Source organism: Grammomys surdaster, unplaced genomic scaffold (genome assembly GCF_004785775.1).
Source record: "Grammomys surdaster isolate TR1022 unplaced genomic scaffold, NIH_TR_1.0 191, whole genome shotgun sequence".
Classification (NCBI taxonomy): Eukaryota; Metazoa; Chordata; class Mammalia; order Rodentia; family Muridae; genus Grammomys; species Grammomys surdaster.
The window spans coordinates 2,609,096-2,632,514 of NW_021604636.1; the positions used below are offsets into that span (position 1 = coordinate 2,609,096).

The window sequence follows — 23,419 nt, forward strand, 5'->3', positions numbered from 1 at the left end:
CTTCCTTCCTTCCTTCCTTCCTTCCTTCCTTCCTTCCTTCCTTCCTTTTCCCAGCTTCCCAAATTCTGGGATTATAAGTTTGCACATGACGCCAGTGTATATCTAAAGTGTTGTGTGTTGGAAAGTCACTGGAGTTTTTAGAGGCAGACCCTGGGTCCTGACATCTGGAACAAGCTATGCTTGACTCCACTATCAGTCAATGAAAGAGATATATAGTAGTGGAAAGCAGAGAAAGATTGTTTAATGTGGCTACATTGGGAAGAATAAATAGACAGTTCTTCCTCAAGACTGTCTTTGGGACCATGACATGATGGTGACTGAAGAGTTTTACTTCTTTGACATCTCTCTTTTGATGTGTTCACATCATTTTTCTGTTTGTAATTTCATTGATGTAAGTGTGCACATATCATTAACTGCTGCACAGTACTTTATAATTGTATTGCTTTTATCATAAGAACTTTCTGTTTTTCCTAAGGTTAATAGTTGCATAGTTGTTTTATCTGTTTCTTTTTCTTTCAGCTGATCTCCAAATCCTTCTAGATCCTTCCATCCTTCCAAGGAAACTAAACTCAACACAACCTTCTGAGGGGCAGAGTGCAGGCATTTTGTCAGTTTCTTCTCCATCCTAGAATCTTCTCAGAATATACACTCCTGTCCTATACTCTAACCCTCTCCAGGGCCACTTGCTTTGGCTGTCTGCTTTGTGTTTATTCTAAGAATCTTTCTTTCCTCTTTCCTGTGTTAGATGCCCCCACCCAGTCTTGAGGCTCATGTGTTCTTCCTTTTTCTCTTATTGTGTTGGAGTATCTTGCTGAGAGGAAACCCAGAAGTAATTTGGTTTTTCTTTGTTTGTTTGAATGTTTATCAGTTTGAAGTCAACAATGATTTTGCCTGAGTTTAGAATTAGAATCATTTTTTACTCCTTTGGAGTCCTGCCCTCTCCCCTCTGTGTGTGTATGTGTGTCTCATTCTTAACATATTGTTATGAGCTCTTTCTTTAGGATCTGGTTATTCCTCTTAGGGATTCCTCAGTTTATTTTGGTATTTGGTGGCTTAGTGTAAGATTTTGTTCAAGAATTCATTGTGTTGGGAATGTTATGACCTTTTAAATCTAATGTTTATCTTTCTGTTTTTCTATTTTTCTTGTGTTTTTCTGCAGCATATTCTTGCCTCATGTTTTTGGTTTTTTTTTTCTTCTTTTTTATAAAATTGTGTGGATCAGATATTGAGCCTTTTGACTTAATCTTACCATTTTCGCCCCTTAGTCTGTTGGGTTTTTTTTTTCTGTTTTGTAGCTATTAGTTTTCATTTTTACTTTGAGATAAAGTTTTTGTTTTCAGCAATTATGCCTCTAATATCTAAGAAATAATTTTCCTTATTTCTAAGCATTGTCTTTTATTTATATAATTTCTGGCAACTCTCTCAGGAGATTAGTTGTGGTTTCTTTGAAGTTACCTCTGTCGCATTTATTGGTTTCAATGTTTCTGCCAGTTGCTGTGGTCCTTTTCTTCCCTGGTGGAGTTATCAGAAATGTGACTACCTGTTTTTATTTTAAAATGAGGCCATAAATAATTAGGGGCCAGTATCCAATTACTGAGTCTACAGAGGGTAGACCAGAGTCATAGACTAGACTGCACTGGAGCACCCCAAGTTCTTTTAAGAGATATGCCCCTCCCCTTAGGTAGAGATAGATCATTTACTTCACTGCGGAAGAGAATTTCAAGATGAGCTGGTATAAAGTAGATGGGCGTTTATCAGAAAGTATACAAAGCATGTCTGCTCAGGCTCTCAGAAAGTAGACACTGTGCTAGAGAAGGCAGTGAGCTCACAAAATTGGTACAAATATTCTCAAAGATTGACAATTTAGCTGTGTGAGGCCTTTGCAGATCAACAGTCCTGGGTCTTGGAGGAGGCTGGCTTTCTCTGTGTCTGTTCTCTGAGAATTACAAAATAACTGGTTTATTGTTGAACAGGGTAAGACCTTTAACTTCCGTTTGATTTTGAAATGGGGCTTTGTTGTGTCCTCCAGCCACTCCTGGTCCCACAGTCTCAGTCTCCTAGCGTTTCTCTATATAGTCCTGGCTGTCCTGGAACTCACAAAGATCCACCTGCCTCTGCTTCCCATGTGCCAAGTTCTGAGATTAAAGGAGTCCATTACCATGTCTGACCAAACATGCTGTATTTTTTGTTTTGTTTTGTAATTTTATTTTATGCATATGGGTGCTTTGCTTTTATGTATGTTCATGTACCATGTGCATGCCTGGTGCTCTTGGAGGGCAAAAGAGGACATTAGAGCTTCTGGAACTGGAGTTTGGATGGTTGTGAGCTGAGCTGGGAGGACTGGGAATCAAACTCAGGTCTTACAGAAGAACAACCATGGCACTTAACTTGCTGAGCTATCTTTCAGCCCATGGTACACTTCTCTTTATTGGCAACATAAAGAAAAAAAATAAGGGCAAAGACAGTTGATGTACCTGGGCCTGAGGCTTGGCTAGAGATGTTCTTCACTATAAGATCAAAGTGGACTAGAGGATGTTCTCTATGGCATTGTAGCTTTGGAAGACTTTTCCCATTTAGTGGATAATTCATTGGTGTGTTAGAACAGAAGTAGAATACCATGTATTATGATGGCAGGGGAGGTAAGAGCAGGGTTCCTTGTGTGAACTCTTCCTCTATCCATAGACTTTCTTAGAAATTTAGTGGTAGAAGGAAATTGTATTGCCAGAGTGTCTGACTTCTGGGGTTGGGGTAGGAATTCTCAACAAAATATATAGAAATCATTATTATCTTCAAAAAGCTTATATTAGTACTGAAAGCAATTTCTCTGTGTCCATAGATATTCATTAGGTCAAGTAATCTTGCTGTGTTAACAGGCTATGTAAACAGTATAGGATTACAGCCATGTTTGCGTGCTAGTCCGCATGCCATATAGCTTTTTTTTTTTTAAATAAATCAAGTGGAGGTTTGCAAATATGGAGTAGAAAGTAGGATTGTGCAGTTGTTTACTTAGAACACTAAATCAAAACAATGGAGATAATACTTTCTGTTTATGCAAAGAATGTGACTGGACCTTGGTTGTGGAACCAAGTGCTATGAAAATCAAGCAAGTGAAATCTTAATACCTGCAGTTGACAGCTTGCTATACGTTCTCTCCAACAGTAACTGAATGTCAATTTGTGATAAATTTTTGATGTAAAGTCAATGCTCTGGTTGCTTTCTCTTTTCTAAACTGTTGGACTTGCTTTGTTTTATTGAAACTTAAAGTCTGTGATTTAGCATTTTTTTTAATTTCAGAAAAGACGTATTTGGATAAAGACAGTCCTATTCAAGCTAATAACTTGGAGTGGGCTTTGGTTCTAGGGGCAGTGTTACTGCTTGGTAATTACCTAATCTGGAATAGGTAATTGAGTATTAGAGATTGCTCAGCAACTTTTAAACTTCTCATTGACGATTGATATCAATGCTTGGAGAGTATCTGCTTTAGAGAAAGCAGAGTTGTGGAGAGCCAACTCTGGAGAAGGGGATGAGGACTCTATTGGGAGAGAAGGTGTTGACACTCTGAAGTCCTTCTTGATCTTGTAGAGCTCAGTATCTGCAATAAGGAACATTAACATACCTGTGCAGAAGAAAATCATGGGCTGCATCTGTGGTCTCTCCCGACTTTCTGTGTTGAAATCTGTACTCCCCTGTGGTGGAGTTTGGAGGTGAGGGCTGTGGAAGGTCATTAGGTCAGAAGGTAGGAGAGTAGACTCTTCATGAATGGATTAGTGCCCTAGGAAGTGAGCTGAATGAAGACCCAGGTTCATGAATGGATTAGTGTCCTAGGAAGTGAGCTGAATGAAGATCGAGGAAAAAGATGAAGGCTCTTGTGGAACCTTACTGTGGCAGCATCTTCAGTTTGAATGCTTTGCCTTTTGCCCTCAGAACCATGATAAAAACCTTTTTTGCTGTTTATCAGCTGCCCAATCCGTGATTACAATGCAAACTGATTAATATAAGAACGATTACAGACTAGCAATGTATGTAGACCCTGCTTCATCTTTCTCTAGATACTTTATCTAGAATAGGATTTCTTCAAAGCATTAGTATTGTTGTGGTTTGAACTCAATACTTTCTAGCAGAACAGGTTCCTGGAAGTAAAAGTTTAATAACTGTACAGCTCTATGAGTAGCAACTGAATGCTAATTTTACATTTTAACTCTGTAAATGTATGCCTGGAGGATGGGGAGGCTCTGTGTACTGTGATGACTACACTGACATTTATAAATCTCAATCAGTCTTCACTTGCAAATAATGTCTGGACTACCACCAACTGGACATTATCCCAAAAAGGTCTCAGGAATGATTTTTCCACATAAGGAATTCTAACAAAAGAGTCTGCGTAATTAAACAGAAGCCATCGTTATCTTAAAATAGACTTTCTTGCAGCAAGCTGAGCATTCAAAAATTATTGCACCGATTTCTGAGCCTTTTTACTAAAAAGAGTTAGCAAGTTCTTTTCATTCATGGCACAAAATAGTGGCCTTTACTTTGTAAATGATCAGTGGAATGGAAAACGGTGGCTGGAAATAAAAATCTAGGTGTATTTTAAACAATTTTGTGTGAAGCTTCCCATGATGATACCTGAATAATGTCTTTGATAATCATCTTTGAAGCATTTCGTTCATTTTCTGGTTTCAGATCTTCCAGCATATTTCTTAAATCAGCATCATTATCACAAAGTCACGCCTCATCAGTATTTGAACTTGAGGTCAAAATATTGCATAAACTCCCACAATCACCACTGAGAACACTTTCTTCTCTCTAGTCTCGAACGGCTCTGTAATGATGCCCACATTTGCTTTTTTCAAGGCTTCTGCTGTGTCCACTGGCAGAAACAGTCTAGTAGACCAGATGGTCTGTGGATTTGAGTAGAGCTATTCCTTGGCTCTTGTTTTAATTTAGTAGTTCGCCTTGATCTGCCCAGGAGCATCTAACAGGAGAGCATAAGGATACTGCCGAGAAGACAAAGTTCTTTGGCAACATTTCTGCATTTCCTACAATTCCTTGGCTGGGCATTGATTTTAATTTCCTTATCTTAGTAGGTCCACTAAATGAATCACTTGAGTAATAGAATCACATTTTTTCCACATGGCATAATCTTGTTTTTTAAATTAAATTTTTTACTGGATATTTTATTTACATTTCAGATGTTATCCTCTTTCCCCATTCCCCCACCACCACCCAGAAATCCCCATCCCATCCCGCCTCCTCCTGGTTCTAGGACGATGTGCCCCCACCCACCCACCCACTCACTCCCACCTCCCTGCCCTCGAATTTCCCCACACGGTGGCATCCAGCCTTCACGGGACCAAGGGGTTTCTCTCCGACCTATGCTTGACAAGGCCATCCTCTCCTGTATACACAGAGGTCTGTAGACATAAAGCCTATGGCCCGTAGAGAGTTTTAGAAGACAAGAAACAGACTCATCCTTTAATAGATGATGGTGCAGATGAATCATTAATCACATTTGGCTTAATTTTCAGATCCTGCATTAAGGTTTGTAAATGAAGTGCTGCTCATAGACTCATGTGAGTCATGTGACTCACTTGATCCCCAGCAGATGGCACTGTTGAGGAGGCTGTGGAATCTGAGAAGAGTTTAGCTGACAATCACAGCCCACAGGCCACTAGGGTTAGGCCTTGATGGTCACCAAGCCCTGCTTCCAGTCTTCTTGGATTCCTGACACACTATGATGTGTTGAGGAGATGTCTGTTTTATGCTTCCATTGCAGTTGACTGTGTCATCCCAAATGCTATACCTCTCCTCCATGCAGTGGCAAAGAAACACTCCTCTTTTGAGGTTTTCTTATCAAGGATTTTTCATAGCAATGAAAGACCATAGCAGATAGAACCATCATGCCTGTATTATGGAAGGATAGAAAAGAATGAGCAGGGAGTTCAGAAAGGTGCAAGGTTCTCTTTGGGACTGGGCATCTACTGCAGAAGCTGCCATGGCTGATACCATCCTTGGATCTTTTACTTCTGTGAGAAACATTTTATGACTGATGAATTTTTCTCTTCACTTGTTCCTGATACCTAGAATAAACGTTTCCCTTGGGAAGTAAAACTAAGTATCACTTTCTGATCTTTCAAATAAAAATTAGTGAAGATATTTTTATTTGTGCTGAATATCTTATTTGAGGTCAAACTTATAACAGAGACTAACAGACTCCACTTTCCCCTTTCTTTCATTGGTTATAGTATGACTTACTAGTTTATAGTAAGAGAGTTAGTATCTGCAAGCAATACAACATTATTATGCCAACATATTTTAAAGACAATTACTGAGGCGATGTTGCAGCCAAACACATTGGGGAATATAGTATCCCAATAAACTAATTTATCATTATTATGATTAGCTAAAGGACACTTCTTTTATATAGAGAAAGAGAAACTGACTTGAAATGTTATCTCCCTGAAATGAGGACTGCCTAACACGGTGCCTGATACAGAATGAGTGAGTGCTCAGTAGTGAGATGCTCCTTTTACAAGATGCCTTTGTTTGCTGATTCCTCTTGTTTCATAGTTTGGCTGAGTATAGAATTGCAAGTTCAAAATAATTTTTCTCCCATGGCTTTGAAGTTATGAATCTTTTGCCATCTGATACTGACTTTTATAGATTAAAAAACAAAACACTTGCAATGTGCGTCCTGTTTGTGTCTAAGACTTTTTGTTTTGATTTATTTACTGGTTCTTAAGCCTTGTAGATTGCACTTGTTGGGATTATGATATTTCTCTTTAATTTGCTAAAATTATTGTGTTTAGAAAAAAAAACCCAAAGTGACTCCTGCTTTGTCCTTGGTAAACTCATTTAAACTCAAGCCCATGGTCTTTTATTCAGCACAGAAAACATGATGTGTTTTGTTGCTTTTATTCTTTTCTGTTTTCCAGTTCTGGGTCCAAATTTTGCCAACCGTTATGCTTGTGATTTTGAAAGCATTAACCTCTAACATCTTTGGTCACCAATTGCAGCATTATAAAGTGGAAATTATAATCCCTGTGAGGAGGGGTCAGGACTCACCATGCCAATCATTTCCCCCCTGCAGATGCTGTGCAGCTCTGAGCCTATCCTTTTAGTCAAGCCACTCAAATCTAAATATAGACCTCTGGCTCCTGCAGTGATGTCTAGGTTGTTTTTAGCATGAAGATTGTTGGACATGACTCAGGTCTTCAAGGTAGCACTGGTTCGTTGGTGAAAGCCCTTTGAATAGTGTAGCCATTGGGTTATGTGGCAAGTACAGATGTCAATCCCAAGGAAAGCATAAATGTGTGTGTGCAAATGGGAGAAGAATGTTGATTGACAAGGTTACCCTTAGCACTTGCTTTAAGGTAGATATCTATATAATAAACAGTAGAGTCTATGAGATTCTCATATAGATTCATTTAGAATTTCTAGAAACATAGCCCTGGTCATGTTCCATTCCTTCTTAAGAGTCTTCATTAGATTGTCATTTGTTGATGATGGTAATATACCACCTCAGCTGAGTCTTTAAGCTATACAGAACATTGGTACTAGCGAAACGTCCCAGTTTTGTGTCCCCTCTTTTCTCCAGAGCTCTACCATCAAACTCAATGTTTTACTTTGTTTCCTGGGTTGGTTTTGGTTCATTATTGCCTTCCTCTGAAATGCTACCTCCCACTTATACCAAGGAGAACAATTTCTTTCAATTAGGCTCTGAGGCTTCTGCTCCCACACAGCTTTTGCCAGTCTCTGTAAATCCATCCTCTGCTTCTCTTTGTGGGCCAGAGCCCACAAGTTGCTTGTGTGTTTCTTATGCTACATGGTCTCCTGTGTTTAGGTGTTTTGTATCTGGAAGGAGGAAAATGCATCTTCTGTTCTTGTTCAGTCAAGAAGAGTCTATTTCACTGGCTTGAAAGAGGAGGCTCAAGAAGGACTCTTCATATAGTGTACACCACAAGCCTGCTGTGAGCCAAGATCCCAGTGGTACAGGGGCACAGAGATTTCTATTACAGGATGATGTTCATCTTTCTGCCATTAGATTCCTGGGTCCAAAGATAACTGAGATGACCTCAACAATACCTCTGAAATCTGTTGTTGATGTGATGATTCCCTCCTAGGTAGAATGCATGTTAAAGAAACAGGTAATGGGATCACAGGATCCACATGTAAACATCAGAGACAACTGTCCAGGAGCAAATACTGGGTGGGTGACTTAAGAAGAGATTGCCAAGCTGGGCGTGGTACCACATGTCTTTAATCCTAACACCCAGGAGGCAAAGGCAAGTAGATTTCTGTGACTTCCAGACCAGCCAGTGCTACATTGAAAGATCATTTCAAAAGGAAATAAATAGAAACAGAAGAACAGAGAGAGAGAGAAAGGAAGGAAAAATAAGCTGTTGCTGGTTTTCCAGCTGTCAGAGCTCACGGCTCTCTGTTTTTATTGAGTACATGCCCCTCAGCTTAAGGAGTCCTGTACATGATGGAAAAGTCCAGACACAAAAATAAATACATTAAAATAGCCACAAAGGGAAATGTTATAATCAACCCTATTATTTTGTATAATATATGCTAATATACAACAATAAATAAAGATATAGTCCTGCAATAATGATACCTTTCTCCAATCTTCCTGTCTTCCTTAGAATATAAGATTACTAGAAAAAAATGGCTTGGTTTTCCCAAATATTTTAAATTGGCATATTTATATTTATGTAAACACTCAACATATCTGTTTTGCTTTATTTTATGCAAATGGGGATAATACTAAACAACTCCTATTAATTAATTAGTTCCTTTTGCTTAAAGCTATAATTTGACATTCCTTTTTTGTTGGGCTGACTCTTAGTTCTCTTTATTGCTGCCTGATATTCTGTAGTCTGAGTACACTGCTTTTGACTGATAGATAGCTATTCTCATTCTTGTTCCAAAGAGATTGTTTATGACTATGAATTATAGTCATAGAACAGTTTTGTCAATATATAATTCATTCAGTTCATTCATTCAATATATAATGTATTGCATTTTAATTATGTTATGATTAGAGTCAGGCTTTTCAGATGCCAGGAGCTAATCTTATAGTTCATTTTTTAAAAAAGCGAGTTTTCCTCTTATTATTTTGTATATAGGGAAAGATGGATGGATTCTTTCCATAATTACATGACCAGAGTTTTATTCTGGATACCATATGAGAACATTTTTTTTCTTAAGTCAGTTTCATGAAAAGAAAGAAAGAAAGTATATACATTTACCTTGCAGTTTAATGTAGAACAATTCAGTCTAGTTAATTATGTTAGCCTGTTGATGTCTGTCTGTATTTATATCTGTTGTTAACTCCCTTGTGATTCACACTTTGAGAGGATTGGATAAGAGTCTATTAATAATATATTGTTGCAATCTGATTCTCCTTTACATGCATTCATTTGCTTTACAAATGTGTGCTACATATTCATCTTCACTTTCCCTTTCAGGTGGATCACACCAATCTGCTCTGTAGTGTTTTCTTGTTTTCCTCTTGAATGCTGTTTACCCTGAGTTCACTATGACCTGAGATTCATGCCTGTTTCCTTCCACTCCTTCCTTTATTCCTCTCTTCCTTGTCTTACTAATCTTCCTATACTTTTGTTTTCTGAATTTGTGGATCACTGGTTTATAGGGGGCTTCTCTTTTCCATAGAATAAAGCAGAAATGATCTTTATGATTAAACTGAAAATGTTTTCTTTCAGTAGGCAAGTTTAGCTGTGTAACGTTTCTGAAGCAACATGGAAGCGTGGTGTTATTATTGCCCTTTCTATTGTTTCTTAACTTTGTGTTTATTTTTTATTAGAAAAATTGGTGTTTTATTACATTTATATTAATAATTATAGGATAATTAGAAATTCTTAAATAACCTTTGAAATTGTCACTTTTTCTAAAGATCAGTCCTAAAGCTAATATTTTTTTCCATAGACCTCCTCTTTCTGCCAGCTTATGTTAGCATTCTGAAATAAATTATATACAGTTCCCTTTTGGGTTAGCACTTTACCCCTCTTTGATCTTATATTCCCAAGGGACTCAGGTGTGTGCTGCATGCCATGTCCTTCCTCCTACAATTTATTGCATTTTAATTATGTTATGATTAGAGTCAGGCTTTTCAGATGCCAGGAGCTAATCTTTTTTCAAGTTTGTTTTTCCATTTCCATAGAGCCCTGGTCTATGTTATTTGCATTTTATTATGACAATACAATAGCACATTTGATTGAATCTTAGTACTATAGCTAATTTCATTGTTCATGCCAGACCTGTTGGCTCTTTCATGTGTATTCTGCCCATGTCTTGGTTGCTGCACTTTATCTTTTAGCAAACCCAAGATTCCAGGAGAATAAGGTTTTCTGGCTTGTAAACTTCTAAACATTGTTTCATTTATCACTACTGAGTCTTTCTGTTTGTAAACCTTCTTATTTCTTTCTCTTCAAGAGTTTTGTGAGAATGACTCTTTCAAGGTTATCAAGCTGAATCCACTAAAATATGCAAGGGATGGATTTCTCCATCCTCCTGAGTAGGTATCAGAAATTTCCTACTTGTTATCCACAGAGTTTAACTTTCAGAGGAAGGGTTATACTGTAAAGTTTTTCTGGGAAACTGTAAGGTTTTTTTATTAGTAAGTGTGTGTGTGTGTGTGTGTGCGTGCGTGCGCGTGTAATTTTTACTCTCACTCTCCTCTTATACTTACCCCCACTGATATCCTCCTTTTCTCAAACAAGCACTCTCTACTTTCATTTTTCTCTCTTTTTATTTATTACTTTGTTTTGTAACAAAATAATCTTTAGAGTTGCTAGCAACATGGGTGAGGGTTCATTTATAGGAGCATAGGCATCTTACCAATGTCTATATCCCTAAACTCATAAACCATTACTGGGTATGAGTCCTCAGTGAGGAGTGGGACCCATGAATCCCTTCTGCTCCTTGACAGAAGGAAGGTCTCTGTCTTGTGTAGATCTTACAGGCAATTGCAGTTGCTGTAAATTCAGGAATGTAATGGCCATGTCATGTATAGATGTGTTTCACATCACACTTCTATCCCCTTCTTCTTTCTGTAATAGTCCTTTTGCTCCTTCTCTACTTACTGAACATTGGAGGGCATGACACAGATGTCCCATTTATACATGAGCATTCAACAGTTATTTCCTTTCAGCCCTTTGACCAGTTATGAGTCTTCATAGTACTGCTAACCACTGTGAAAAGGGGCACAGACATACTCAGTGATTTAGAAGGCACTTTGACAACGATATCACGGTCATCTATCAAATCAACCATAACCTCACTATAGCCTGTGACTTCCTCAGCCTTGGTGTTTTGATTGAATGTAGATTACTATACATTAGTTTCCTCTTGTTAAGCTAGTGTCAAACCTAAGGGAAAGGGATTGGTTACATCCTTAGCATATTTGCCACTATTGCTGTAGTAAGCACATCTTGCCTGACTAGACAGTAATGCTGTGCCCAGTGAGCATAGCTGAGTAAGATGGTTGATGCTGTCTGTCCCAGCAGCTTACACAGCTCCTTCTGTTGCTATGAGGGACAGCCAGCAGACAAGACACTTCTTAGTCACAGCGTGTTTACTCTATATTGTCCTCTATATGATTTCTTCAGCAGTAGAGTTTTTCTTTCATATAGTTTTGGTGCACAACTCACCACAACTCACCATAATAGCAATTGCCTGAATTGCTTTTGGGAGTCCTCAGGAGCCTCCCTGACCAAGTGCTCAAAGTTTATGCTACAATCATATTACGAAAGTGTTCTTATGTTTAACTTTTATGTTTATCCTTTCTCATTGTTCTTATTTTCTTTTGTGAAGATTTGTCTTTTAAGTCTTGCTTTTGGAGCTGGGGCATGTGCTATGGTGTACATGTAGAAGTCAGTGAACAACTTGTCTATTCTCCATCTCTGACTTATAGTCAAACTCAGTGCCAGTCTTGTTGGCAAGCACCCTTACCACTGAGCCATCTTATCAGCCCAGGTCTTACATTTAAAAGTGTTTCAAAAATAAACAACTAGGTATTTTTTTCTGCTAACTTTGGCTCCTTTATCTCTGTAACCTCTATGCCTGCAATTGCAACTTTCGTGGGCAACTTAATGTACTGAAGTTAAATGTCCATGTTCTGTTTGTGTAAATTCCATGTTCCTCGCTACTATTTTTCCAATGTGATGGCACTTTCTTAAGGCACACCTTTGTTGGAGTCTCTGGGTTGCCTCTGCTGCATTCCTGTTAAGTCCTTACTTCAGGCACTGGAACTGTTTGTGAAGAGTGTTTCCAGGATCTTTATCCTGAGGCTAAGAGAGGGTTCGGGACCTCCTCCTTTAAGCTCTCTACCTCCACCCCACCCCTGCTTCCTCAAGTCCTTCTCCATTTCTTGTGTCTCTGAATCTTTCCTATCATTTTTTCATGTGACAGTGTTCACTCTAATTCTGTGTTTTTTTTTTAACCAATGCAACTCCAAGAATCTTCTAGGTTTAGAAATTCTTTTAATTTCATGTCTCCATAAAGCATCATTGTTATCTCATCCCAGAATAAAAGGAGTCCTCTTTCCCAGCCAGGATGTTATTCCCTCTGCTTTCTTGCCCCGTCTTTGTTTCATTCTCCTCAGGTCATTTGCAGTTTTGATGGGATGGGAAGAAAGGTGAGTATTTGTTTTGTACATTCAGTCTACTTTTTCTAAAGAAAAGCCTTCAGGAAAATAAAAACTGAAGATGTGAAGCCAAGATATTTATGTCTTTCTGGCCTATATTTTATGGCTTACAACTTAGGCCACAAGCTCATGTAGAGAAAAAATATTACTGATGGCTTTGTATCTGTGAGACATTCTCCTGTCTCTACTTCTGTGGTTTCTCTGAAAGTTTACCTTTTCCTAATCTGGGAATTTTCATTTTTCTGTTAGGTATTTTATGTCATTAATCTTTCTATATAGCATTGTTGGATAAAAATATGGATCATCTTTCACACTAAAATAAAATCCATACCATACTGTATATCTTCATGCTCCAGATGAGAACCATACTCTTTTTGGCAGAGCATGGCCCTTCTCACTGCTTTACTCTCTATTTTGTCAAACTTCTTGAACAGCTGTGTGTGTTTTCATGAGGAGTTACATTCATTCTTGAATCCTTTGCCATTTGAGGGACTTATCTAATATTTCATGGTTTTTAAGGTTTCTGTACTTTAATTACAGCCAGTTACAGAACTAAATATAGTGTTTAAGTGGTTCCCCCACAAACCCCACATTTACCCATCTTGAGACAATATACCTCCTTGACAAGAAGGGATAATGGATCACCATTCAGTAGAACAGGTGGAGGCATTTTCAGATAATTGGATGAAGTACACACTGTGATTCCTGTTATCCTGAGAGTCCATGAGTCACTCAGTAATTTCCTTTAAGAAGAAATTCCCATGAGTGGTTAAATTGGTGAGATGTTCTAGACAGTCTCAAAGAAAGGAAATAGCTATTGGAGTGGAGAGAGAAAAGCATTATGGGTAACACCGGGCTTACCAGGTGTGATGTGACATCATATCCTGGGCCTAAGTAGTAGCATGCCTTCAAAGAACAGATGCAGATACAACCAGAGGTTCTTACTTTTCATATCAAGGCAGAGGCTATGCACGCTGACTGCTGTAACACTCTAATTTTGAAACTTGTGTTTTCAGAACACAGTGCAGATTTAGCATTTGCACCAGTAGCCATCGAAAGATGGTTACAAATCAAGGAAATCTCAGCCCTCAGGAGGCAGAACCAGGAGTATTTCTATGACTTAGAGGCTAGCCTGGTCTACATAGTGAGTGCCAGGCCAGTAAGAGCTACAAAGTAAGACCCTGTCTTAAAACAAAACAAAACAAAACAAAACAAAATATCCAAAATCATGTAATCAGGTGTGTTTTTATTCAGAATTAGCCATTAGTTAAGCTAAGAAGGGAGGCTTGACTTTGTGCCATTAGCTCTACATGAAGATAACATCCACTGTGCACAAGAGAGTACTCTACTGGGTATTCTGGGAAGAGCAGGAAAAGGTAGAGTCTGAGCCTCACCAATAAATATTCTAGTTTCCTTAGGCAGAACTGCCTACAGATTATGAAAGAATTTCTAAGTTATATAACCAATGCACTGTTAAGCACAGACCAAAACACAAGAAGTAGATATAAAAATGTACAAAGCAATAACCTCTATGAGTTAGATAGAAGGATGACTTTCTGGTGGTGTAAACTTAGACCTGGGTCTTTGAGAGAGACAATGCATCTGGATATGGAATAATTTCCCTCAGGTGGGTAGCACAGTAGCACAGTGTATAAAATCAGATGAAGGGACAGGGATATCTGTTCTGGGTAAGTAAGGTCAAGACCTTATTTGGTTAGGAGGTACATGTAGGACTTGGTAAAGAGAGACTATTTTCCCTCCTTCTACCTGTCAGCTTGTGTATAGACAGTTTGTAGACTGGAATAGTTAGAAGTTAGACATGTCCCTGCTTTCATGTAGCTGGATTCAATGTGATTGATGGACATATACATGGGAGACATGAACTGAACTTTCAATGAACTAGTATGTGCTAAAGACAAGAATAGACCTAGGCGAGGCTTGAATCTGTGAAATGGGATTAAATCATATCTACTTTGCAGACTTGTTAAACTAAACTAAAAGCTAAACTAAACTAAAATATCTGTAATGTCCAACAAATTCATGAGGAGTTAACACATGAGAGTTTTCTCTCATACACCACTTCTACTCGGTTCTGAGGTACAACTTGTGCTATATGAAAGGAGAGACCCTTGATGGATATATGAAAAAAGGAAACTTTTGGAAAGTGTGTGGCTTTGCTTAGACTGTGGAAGATTTGTGAGGATTGGCGACCTGATGAGCCCTTCGGAAAGAGGTGGGGCACAGACTGTATGGAGTCCAGTGGGTGGCCTTTGCTGCTGAGTGTGTAGAGGGAGAAAGGGTGTGCTTGGACCTACTAGTCATCTGAGACTCTGCCAGCATCTTGCTCTGGCCACATGTCCCTTGAACTATTGTGACTACTTACTAACATCTTAGGTTGGTTGACAAATAACAATTAGGGTTTGATCAACTTTAAGTTTCCCATGGGAAGTAACATAGATCTTTCTTTCCATATAGCAGGGGCCACAGCAAATATATTCGCTAAGCAGGTTAATGAAAGGAATGAATGACTCCATCAGAAGCAATTGTTATGTGAAGAGGATTCTTTTTGCCAATCTGTATTGAGTTATGTAGTTCAGAATGGGAATGAACACACACAGTAACAGTCTAGGTCTCTTGGAGAGACCCAGGGGGGTTTCTGATCTGGTTTATTGGCACATAGGTTTGTAGAACTCATAAACTGGTTTACAATCTGTATTATCTCTGACATGATTTCCTAGCTTTATTTTCCCCATGAATAACCAGTGCTACCTTGTAGGAGGGACACTTAAATATTAAAAGTAGCATAGTACCTGAAATATATTGACTATTAATATTAATAACCATGGTAATAGTTGTTTTTGTTACTTTTCAGTTGAAATGCTGATAATGCAGATTTTTAAAGAAAGTTCAGGGGCAGGGGGATCGAAGCTAAAGCTTTACCTACGCTAAACAAGTACTCGACAGCTGTGCTACAACCCTAATCTGATATATTTTGGGTGGAGAAAAGTTATTCATGCACTGCCAAAATATTAATAAAAAATATACAGGGCTATTGCATGATGCCCAGTGACCCTGTTATATTAGGAAAATCTTTGCAAGTCAAAATTGCAATCGTGAAGATAAGTGGCCCCTCTAAAAGAATCTTTTCCAACTCTAACAAGAATTGAAGGGTTTCTTCAACACTTAATCTTGCTCTCTTTTGAGTGTAAATATAAATCTGGATTCATTGATCTTCAGTACATTTCTGAAAGCATCAGTCCTAACCTCAAGCCTGTGAAGACTTTGAAGTTCAGGTGACAGGCTAGTGAATGATAAAATCATAAAAATTTCATGCTGATAAAAAGAGTGTGGCAAAGTTAAAATGTTAACCTGTATTTAAAATATGTAAAAAGCCAGATGGAACACAGTCAACACGGGCACCTGAAGGAGATCACTGAAAACGGACATCACCTGGCTTAAGTGTGCATCCCCTCTGAGTTTCTTTTAGTATGTTGGCTAGCAAAAGTGTTTGTATGTTTAATTTTTTCAGAGACAGTCACCTTTCCAGCATCAGAGAGTTGCAAAATGTTTTTCGATTTTCACTGAATCTTTAGAAACTGTAATTTCCATCCGTTCCAAAGATAGGGTCTGTCACTCACACTTGAGCAATTGGCTCTCTGTCAAATGATTTTAAAAATCCATACAGGGTTGATGTGTTGGACATTGGTAAAATCAAGTCCTAGATTCTTTCTTGACAGAAAGGAGCTGCACTATGGTTTGGTAGGCTCAAGGGTATGATATGAAGCAATGCCAGTTCTCAGGCACCCAAACTTTAAACCTGCAAGTGAGCTTGAGACATTGTCATAGATGCATGTCAGTTCTCAGGCTCTGTGCTCTTCTCTTGTAATTTCTGAAGGCAAATGTGGCTTCTGTCTCAGAGTCTGCTTTATCCTACCATACAGTTTCTTCTCCCTTGGTGCATCTCTGATACTTGATATTTAATCCCTGTTAGCTTGCAAGCTAGAGAGTACAATGCTTTAATTTAAAAGCTGATATCTGTATATCACAGAGTCAGTGAAATATATTATTTAATATTATACCTAATTCAATATGAAGGTATTTATTATTTAATAATATGCCTAATATTTAATAATATGCCTAGTATCTAACAGTGTGGACATACAATGTGTTATTTAATTTATTATTTAATATTTATTATTTAATAATATACCTAATCATTTAGTAATATACCTAATTAAATATTTATTATTTAATATTTATAATTTAATAATGTACCTAATTATTTAATAATATACCTAATATCTAACAATGTGGACACACAATATGTTATTTTCTTAAGTGATGTAGTGAAATAAATAATTTTAGTTTTGATGAAACACCAATAAGATATTTAAGATTAAAAATAATACTTTATACTATTTACACTGAAACTGAGGTGACAAGATAAAATGGTTAATGTTCTTGAAATTATGTATATACTGAAGGCTTTGTCAATACTGTAGGCTTAAAATTATATGAGAACCTTTTATTTCACAGATGGTAGTCTCTGTCTCTGTAGTAATTTTTAGTAATTTTCTTTAAAAAGACTCTATGTCTGTCTCTCTATCCCTGTCTCTCTGTCTCTCTGTCTCTGTCTCTCTGTCTCTCTGTCTCTCTCTCTCTCTCTCTCTCTCTTTCACACACACACACACACACACACACACACACACACAAAACATGAAGATTTGAAGTAGGGGCAATGTACTTCCTGGCAGGCCGGAGGTTCCGAGTTCAAATCCTGGGACACACTCAGTCAGCTGCAGAAGACAATTGATTTCTACAAGCTCTTTTCTGACCACCACACATGTGCTGTCGCAGGTATGCAATCATACATATGCACATATGCACAATAAATAATGTCATGAAATTACAAGTAGGGTATTTGAAAGAGTGGGAGACAGATGAGTCTCATGGTGGTGAACTCAGTAAATGAACACAATATAACTGAATGTAGATATTATTGTGGAACCGTTACCTTGCATAGTGAATATATGCTGATAGCTTTTAGCATGATAAACCTAACTAGATAAGGGTATCACTGATAATCTCAAAGGAGACCTGTCTGAGATCACCTACCTTTAAGCTCACTTAATGGCCCTTCTCCTAGACTCTGAGCTGAGGAGACACTGGGCTTTGGAATTCGGAGTAGGGAGTCCTTTTGAGGAACATGAGCTCAGTCTGTGCAGAAAGCAGATTCAGGTGAGGCAGTGAGGCACTCTCCCTGTGGATGCAGTTTGTACAGTGACATGGAACTGTATCTGCATAGCCATCCCTGCTCCCATCTGCCATGTTGATGAGGCTATACTGCTACTCTCTGCAGAAGACCCAGCCTTCACACTGTGGGCAGTGCCTGGCCTGTGGGTCTCTGAGAAACACCATAGTGCATAGTGCAGCAGGCTTTGCCAGTGTGACGACGGCCCAGACTGATTTTACCATTGTGACAACTCAGATTAGTTTTTATATGCAGGGTATTTTTTTTTTTTTTTTGGATATTTTTGCGTGTTTCTTTCATTCTTATTGGAAACTTCCCTGTTAAGGATTAGTCTTTTTGTTTTGTGTTTTACTTGCCAACTTTCTCTAACACCTAAAATACTAGAATAAAAATTATAATTATTTTTTTTAAAAATTACAAAAGAGCTGCTAAAGGTTTAAGACAGCATTGAGCAGCAGCTGTTTTTTTTAAGTGTTTTAATATGCTGAATTATGCTAAATTATGCAAACCTCTGCTTTTCCCAAACGTGTGAAGATCAGAGCAGATATTATGAATTCCTTTTCTATTTAATATTATTTATATTGCTTGCCAGATTTGTGCTTAATAGGTAATATTCAACAGGATATGACCTTGAGAATGGCTGGAAGTTTCACAGTAGAAACATTTTAGCTGCTTGGGACATGATATATATCGCTTATGTTAAATCTAGCATTGAAATTTATGGCATAAATTAAAATGCTTTGCCAGTTTTATGCGAGGGTTTTCTCTCTGTGTCTCATACCTGATGTTACAGTGGAAGCATTTATGAATTTTGTGAGTAGCATAAGTAAATTTGGTTCACTTACATACTGGTATACTTTAACATATATCATTAATGTCATGTATGTAAATAATGTAAAGAGTTTCTCTTCTGCCTTGTGTTGAAATGCTTTAGCGAAACAGCTGCTCAGTCAACAAAGGTGGCATTGAATTGCACTGTTTTGGAAAAAAAAAAGAAATGAAGGGAACTAGATGCCTGTTAATCTGGTTCTTTAAATATCATAAACAAAAGTATCCGAATGAGTCTCCAAGGACAAAGGCGGGGTTCTGGGAGCTGTGATTGGCTGCAGCCCTGTCCTGTCCGCAGCCATCCTTAATTGGCTTTGGGTAGCCTGGGATCACAGAAGCAGGGTGACATTTATTACTTCCCTAGAGTTTCTTTGCCCTGAGCCTTGAGATTCCCGAGGAGTAACCATCAAGGGCTCCTTTCATTTCGTCTGTGATTCTAAGAGGGATCATTCTAGAAGAACAGGCATGAGTTTGAGTGCGAGAAGAGTCACCCTGCCTGCAATAACACCAATAGTTCTACAAAAGAGGGTAGGTGACTTATTTTGCTTCTTCCAACCTTGAAATTTTTTCCTGCCTTTATTTTTCTGTTACTGTGTATGTACTAACAGCTTTGAAGCTTACATAACGACGAGAAAAGAGTGGAATACATTGAGGCTGAAGGTACTTAAAAAGACATATTATTGAACTCAAAGTTGGGGGAAAACGCTGCCAGAACATCTCTGTGGTAAAAATACCTCTATGCAGAAGCCGCTGGTCTCAGTCACTGTCCAATGTGACTTAGACAGAGCATACAGTGAGCTTCTCCCTTTTATTCTTTTCTTCTGTAACTTCAGGCATTTCTGCCCTTCGTTCTGCTAGCTCTTGTGTTCTGCATTTGTGAAAGGGTAGCTTCTCTGGTTGTGTGTAACTCATAACTCATCCACCTCTTCACTTTTGGGAGGACTGTGTAAGAATTTAACTGATTATCTTCATGTATGTCAGCCCATGAGTTTCTATGGAGTTTCCATTTGCTCAAGAAAACTTTTCCCATTACATTCTCCCAGGAAAGGGATTTCTATTAATTATTAATCTAGTAAAGCCCATGTATGAAGAAAGTAGGTTTTTTTTTGAAGATTACTTTCATGTCTTACTTGGGACATTTCATTTGGTAAGACTGTGTCTGTACCTGTGCAATGTTACTATAGGAAGCTTCTCTTGCCAGTACAACTAGATGCCCCAAACTAGATGAACCACAGTTGTGTCGTGAGGAACAAAGGCCTAGAGACACGTTACTGCAAAAATACCCTTTCTGAGTGGTTCTAGTGACACAAGACAGTGTCGTGTTTCTCTATTCAACCCTTTAAAAGTTAACTGTTAACTATTAGTGGATTTCATTAAGCCAAAGGTCATGTTTTAACTTACTTGAAACAGAACAGATTGAACAACCAAATTTTGTTTTTTAAAAAAAGAAAACCATTTTTTTAAAATCGGTTTTAGTTTTTAGCTTTCAGTTTATTTCTTCAGCCAGTCAATTACTAGTTGCAAAGTCCACCTTACTTGGCACTGGTGTGGCTACGCTGTAATGTTGTCAATGTGTGTTTTTAATTTTTCTTTACGCCTTTCTTTTGCTTTAAGCAAATTTAATTAAAACAATTTGCCCTGAGCTTGAATCTTTATCTTTGCTTCAATTTAAGTGTTGGTTCTCTGAGGGGTAGGCACATGGGAAAAGTACATTAATGTTTATCCATTCCTGTTCTGTTTGACTTCTTTACCCAGTTAACAGTACTGGATAGGGTCACCAAACCTCTACTGTGTGCTTTGCTTTATGGTCTGTTTATGGGATTGGTTTGTTATTGTCTGTGCTTGCTTACTAGAGGAGCCATGTTGGCATATCACCCTGGTTCCTGACCTGTGGGGGTACAGCTGAGGTGTAGGTAATTGATGTCTGTGGCAGGATTGGGGGGATGGTAGTCTGTGACCCTAAGAGTAGATTTCATGTTGCCTTGGTTCTAGCTGAGATTTTTAAGTTGCCTATTTTTCACCAGACTGTATGGGACAAGAAAAAAAGCATGCCACCATTTTTGAAAACCTTGACCTATTAGCAAAGGTGGAATAGGTAGGAGCAAAACTTGGCTGGAAAACAGTTTCCAACATAGGCTATGGAAGAGAAAAACAAGGTGGCTTCGGAGAGCTGTAATTTCTTCTGCTTTCTTCTTAATAAATATCTTATCAGATTGCCATTATAACAGGGTACATAACAATTCCCAAAAGCCAGTTCTGTGAGTGTATATTTGCACAACCTGACACATCCTTGTTTTCTGAACATATTTAGGCTGTTTCTCCTATGGTCACAAAATTACTGGTATTTTTTTGTTTTTGTTTTTTTTGTTTGTTTTTTGTTTATGCTTCTTATTTGAAGGTATAAGCATTTTCTATACTTGCCATTTTTCATATGCCCTAAAATTTTTGATGATTTTATACTTAGCATGCATTTTATTAAGTCTTAATTTGGTTCTTAGCAGTACCTCCCCAACAGACCTTACAAGCACTTTAGAATATTGCCAGGGAGTGGAATTTCTCCTCTTTTCCAGAAGGCTCTGTTCACTCATTTTGCATAGAGCATCAAGGCCTGGATGAGTGGTCCTTGCCAGACAATTGAGCAGCTGGAATCCCTATCTTTCGCAAGGGCAGGAACATTGCTGAGAAATGCTCAAAGGCACTTGAGGAGGGGGTTCTTATCTGCCAGTGCGTCCTTCTGATGTGGCCCTGGAATTCTGTTGGAGTGAGTAGAGGCTGAATTTGAAACATAATAATTTACACAGAGCAGAGCCGGAGAGAGGTCTAGTAAATTCTGTCTAGTAGATTGAAGAGAAAAATTTTGACTTCCTCCAATTCTGTAATGATTGGAGGTCATTGATTTCAGTAAATCAAAAATTTAATGTTTCATCAGATCTCTGAGTCTTTCGCCTTAGAATTTTTTTTTCCAGATTATCTACTAGGTGGTTTCTTCCCCCTCCTTCCAGCTCCTTCTCCTTCATTTTCCCTTCCCTTGTCTGAGTCTCTTGGATGTCGAGTACCTTCTGCAAGGTCACCCAGAAGGTCAATGACAACACTAGAAATAGAATCCAGGCTTGGTGAGTTCCATGGTATTTTTGCTAGCTGTATGTTATGTCCTGAAGCCAATCTGTAAGTGAAACTGGCATATGGTGTGTACAGTTAGCATTAAACTCAGATCTGGGTTTAGTTAAGGCAAATTCTTTCATCTTTCTCTGCACCTCCATTAACTCCTATATGTTCTAGTGTAGAACATGTTTCATGTAGAAAGCAGCTGTTGTGCCATTTTCTGTCTCTGTCTCTGTCTGTCTGTCTGCCTGTCTCTCTCCCTGTGTATGTGTGTGGGTAAAAGGGAGAAGGTGAGATGGGGTGGGGCACCTGAACTGAAACTCTAGACTGGCATATTAATTACACCAAGAAGATCATTTTAAGGTCACAGAATTAACAGTTGAACATTATGATGTATAAATAAATAAAATATAAAATGTCTGCAAGATCAGAAGGCCTAACATCATATTTTAATTCTGCAAGTTGCAGTATTTAATGCCTCTGTTCAATTCATACTGCTTGTCAGATTATGTTTGCAAATAATTTTGCATTTTTTATGCATCCTACCTTTGTAGAAAACGTTCGCAATAAGCACACAGATTCCTAAAGTAATTTCAGAAATGAAAGAGGAGTGAAAAACCCAACTTGTACAATATACTGTTACTTAAGACCCACGGTTGTTAGTAAGTAGGAAATCTACATTGATACAAGACAGTATCATGCTCTAACCACATGTCTCATACAGTCAGGCATCTATGTGATTATAATATCACAGTTTTACCCAGAAAGTTCTGAGCAGACTCAAAGCTACTCAGTAAACATAGCTGGCCCTGGAACTATCAGCTTCACTGTAGCCTGCAAGGGAGCCTTTTCCCCTCCCACTTGAGATGACTTTAACCTCATGGGCTCTGTGCTCCAGCCCCGAGGATTGGCTCTCTGGCCTGCAGTGCCCCTTGTTTTCTTCCCCAAATGCTATTGTCTAAGTCTCTGCCCAAACTGTAGACTTATTCTAGTATCTCTAAAATTTCTTTGCTTTTTTTCTTCAGTGACGTAATTCTGAATAAAAAGATATGGATTTGTTATTCCCCAACCATGTCTTGTGATATCATTTTACTGTTGTTTTCTACAATATTGAAATTTTAGTACCTATCGTGTGTATTTATCCCATGCTTCTGAAATTTTTAGATTTTTCATCATCTCTGTGTGTTTTGCTTTTTTTTTTTGTTTTTTTGTTTTTGTTTTGTTTTCCCAGTATTTGTTTTCAGAATTCTTTCTGTCGCAATTCAGGTTTCATATTTTATCTTGCAATTTTAATTTAGCATTTTGCAGCTTATAAGCAGAATTAACTTCACGTCATGAGAGAGGACCAAAGACATAGATCAAACAGGGGAGGGATTTGTTTTCTTATGCTTTGCGGTTAAGATCAGTCCACAGCTCATCCTGCCGTGCCACAATGTCCTCAGGCAACCAAATTCTCTCTTGCTTATTATATGCTCCCTGGTGTGGGTCCGCTTCCCTTTTATGGAGTGATAAATGTGAATCCCCAGGCATCTTGTTCACAGTCTTGGCACTGAGGATGGATGCACAAGGCA

General features: G+C 38.2%; 1 protein-coding gene across 2 annotated transcripts in view; it reads left to right on the top strand.

Moving 5' to 3' along the window:
• The window catches only part of Grb14 (growth factor receptor bound protein 14), a 104,546-nt gene that overhangs the window by 27,956 nt on the left and 53,171 nt on the right, over positions 1–23,419 (top strand). The window contains exon 1 of one of the 2 annotated variants that reach the window (XM_028769201.1): positions 19,043–19,274. The exons of the other annotated variant lie outside the window; for it this stretch is intronic. Coding sequence (XP_028625034.1) covers positions 19,212–19,274 — 63 coding nt within the window. The 5' untranslated portion in view covers positions 19,043–19,211. Of the gene's footprint in view, positions 1–19,042; positions 19,275–23,419 lie in introns of those variants that run through there. 2 annotated transcript variants of the gene reach the window in all.